Source organism: Crocuta crocuta, unplaced genomic scaffold (genome assembly GCF_008692635.1).
Source record: "Crocuta crocuta isolate KB4526 unplaced genomic scaffold, BGI_CrCroc_1.0 scaffold443, whole genome shotgun sequence".
Lineage (NCBI taxonomy): Eukaryota > Metazoa > Chordata > Mammalia > Carnivora > Hyaenidae > Crocuta > Crocuta crocuta.
In genome coordinates, this window is record NW_027529446.1 from 1,782,102 (window position 1) to 1,784,877 (window position 2,776).

The following is a 2,776-nucleotide window of genomic DNA, read 5'->3' on the forward strand; positions in this document are numbered from 1 at the left end:
CGCTGTCCCCACGCCCACAGTAATGCCCTGCTGTGCCACTTTCCAGCATGGAGCCGTACATCCGGCCGGCTTTCTGGGGAGAAGCTTGTGTTCCCCCAGGGCCAGGGCTTGGGGGTCTGACATTATGAGCCCAAGGGCCAGTCCTCGTGAGGCCGCTGTCCTCAGTGTGCAGACAGCTGTCTTCTCCCCGTGTCCTCCCAGGGTCATTTCCCCGTGCACGTCTGTGGCCTCCCCTCTCTCTCTTTTTTAATCTTTATTTGTTTTGAGAGAGAGAGTGTGAGCTTATGCACAAATGGGGGATGGAGGGCAGAGAGAGAGAATCCCAAGGAGGCTCTGAGCTGTCAGTTCAGAGCCCGACGTAGGGCTTGATCCCATGAAGTCATGACCTCAGCCAAAATCAAGAGTTGGACGCTTAACCGACTGAGCCAGCCAGATGCCTCCCTCCTTATAAGGACGCTGGTCATTGGATTAGGGCCACCCCAGTGACGTCATTTTAAGTCAAATAGTTCAGTGGTTGTTAGTTCACCAAGATGTAGAGCTGCCAACCAGATGTTTTGGGACATTTCAGTCTTCCAGAAAGAGTCATGTCCCTTAGTTGTCCCCGGCCCTCACGAGCCCCCTTCCGTCCACGGATGAGCGTGTCCTGGACGCGTCACGCACGTGGACTCACACCCCACGTGGCCTCCCGTGTCTGGTTCCCTCCCTGAGCGTCATGTGTTCAGGGTATGTCCGTGGGGCGGTGGGTGTGGGCGCCTCGCTCCTGCTCGCGGCCGAGGGACTTGCACGCGAGTGGGTGGAGCTCTGAGAAGTATCTTTTGAACAGTTTTGACTATTGCGTTCAGTGCTTTTTCTCTTTTTTTTTTTAATATTTTTTTATTTATTTCTAGGAGAGAGAGAGACAGCGTGAGCAGGGGAGGGTCAGAGAGAGAGGGAGTCACAGACTGAAACAGGCTCCAGGCTCTGAGCTGGCAGTCAGCACAGAGCCCGACGCGGGGCTCGAACCCACGAACCGCAAGATCATGACCCAAGCGAAAGTCGGTCGCTTAACCGACTAAGCCACCCAGGCGCCCCAGTGCTTTTTCTCTTTTACAGTTTGCACTTTGTGTCTTGTTGAAGAAATCATTTTCTAACTCAAGATGCTAATTTTGTCTCCTAGTTTTCTAGAAGTTTCAGCTTTGACTGTTTGTGTTGGTCTGTCATCGTCTGTGAGTTAAGTGTTGTCTGTGGTGAGAGGTTGCAGGCCGGCCCTCACCTGATGGCAGCCACCTGGGGCGCAGCCAGCGTCTACACAGCACTAGCCGCGTGCGCCCCGGGCTTCCTGTCAGCCCTGCTCTTGCCACTTCTTCCCGCCCCTGCGCTGTACGCTCACGGGTTGTTCCCCAAACCCGGGACTCTCGTGGCTCCCGCGTCTCCTTCAGCTTTTCCTCAGACGCGTTACCGCCATTCCCAGAGCGTGTAAATGCTAGAACACGGAGTTCGCGGACACCAAGGCTCCTGGTGGAACACACAGTGAGGCCCCTGTGGGCCTCTGGTCGCGACCCGCCAATATGTGACCTTGTGTCATGTGTGTTTCTGTTGAAAGACACCTTTTCTGCGTATCGTTGACGTAACACTCAACCCCCGGCCAGCGGTGCTGTGGCTCGTGCCTGAAGGAAGCGCCTCTGACCCGCATGCTCTCTGTGCACGTCACAGCCTTGCACTCAGGAGCGCCAGACAGCGCGTCCGTCCCAAACAGATCATCTGTAGAAACAAAAATACAAATAAAAGGGAGCGGGGGCTCTCAGTAGTCGATGACAAGGACCCCGGTTTACAGTCAGAACTGAAACCCAAAGGCAGAGCGTCCAACGGTCACAGGGCGCCATAGGTGTTGGGTTTGGGTTAAAAAGTTGAGCAAGTAGGGGCGCCTGGGTGGCTCGGTTGAGCTTCCGACTTCGGCCCAGGTCATGATCTCATAGTTCGTGGGTTTGAGCCTCACATCGGGCTCTGTGCTGACAGCTCAGAGCCTGGAGCCTGTTTTGGATTCTGTGCGTGTCTCTTTCTGCCCCTCCCCTGCTCACACATTGTTTCTTTTCTCTTTCAAAACTAAACAAATATTAACGACAACAAGAATGTTTAGCAAGGAGGGAGTCCATGAGTAACGAGGCCAGCATGTGTCTTCCCTGGTCTCCTGCCATTTTCCTGCCTCTCTGGGCCTGGAAGGGACTTGCCCAAGGTCCCCTGTCGGCCAGGCTTCGAGGCCTCAGGCAGCGGCTGTCGGCTCACCCTGGTGTGCTTGTCAGGGGCGCGCTGCGTGCCCACGTGGCCGGGCAGGTCCGGACCTTCCTCAGCTTTGTCCCCCGTGCAGGCGGAGTTCGCCATGTTCAGCGGGACACACGTGGAGCGGGACTTCGTGGAGGCACCTTCGCAGATGCTGGAGAACTGGGTGTGGGAGAAGGAGCCACTGCTCAGGATGTCCCAGCACTACAGGACGGGCAGCGCCATCCCCCAGGAGCTGCTCGACAAGCTCATCAAGTCCCGGCAGGCCAACACAGGTGCCCGTGGGGGCTGCCCTCCTGTCCCGGGCCTCCGGGGGCGGGGCGGGGGGGGGGGGGGGGCCAGCTGCACCGCACCCAGAGGAGGCAGGCGTGCGCCACCTGGGCAGGAGCCCAGAGCCAGCCTCCCGGTCTCCTTTGCCCACCAGGTCTCTTCAACCTGCGCCAGATCGTCCTGGCCAAAGTGGACCAGGCCCTGCACACCCAGACCATCGCAGACCCAGCTGAGGAATACGCCCGCCTCT

General features: G+C 57.7%; 1 protein-coding gene across 3 annotated transcripts in view; it reads left to right on the forward strand.

Annotated features, from left to right (window-relative positions):
- THOP1 (thimet oligopeptidase 1) overlaps positions 1-2,776 on the forward strand; it is a 19,248-nt gene that overhangs the window by 15,057 nt on the left and 1,415 nt on the right. For 2 of the 3 annotated variants that reach the window (XM_077760685.1, XM_077760686.1), the window contains 2 exons: positions 2,345-2,531; positions 2,681-2,772. In XM_077760685.1, coding sequence (XP_077616811.1) covers positions 2,345-2,531; positions 2,681-2,772 — 279 coding nt within the window. Of the gene's footprint in view, positions 1-2,344; positions 2,532-2,680 lie in introns of all 3 variants that reach the window. The other variant, XM_077760684.1, reaches the window with a different exon arrangement.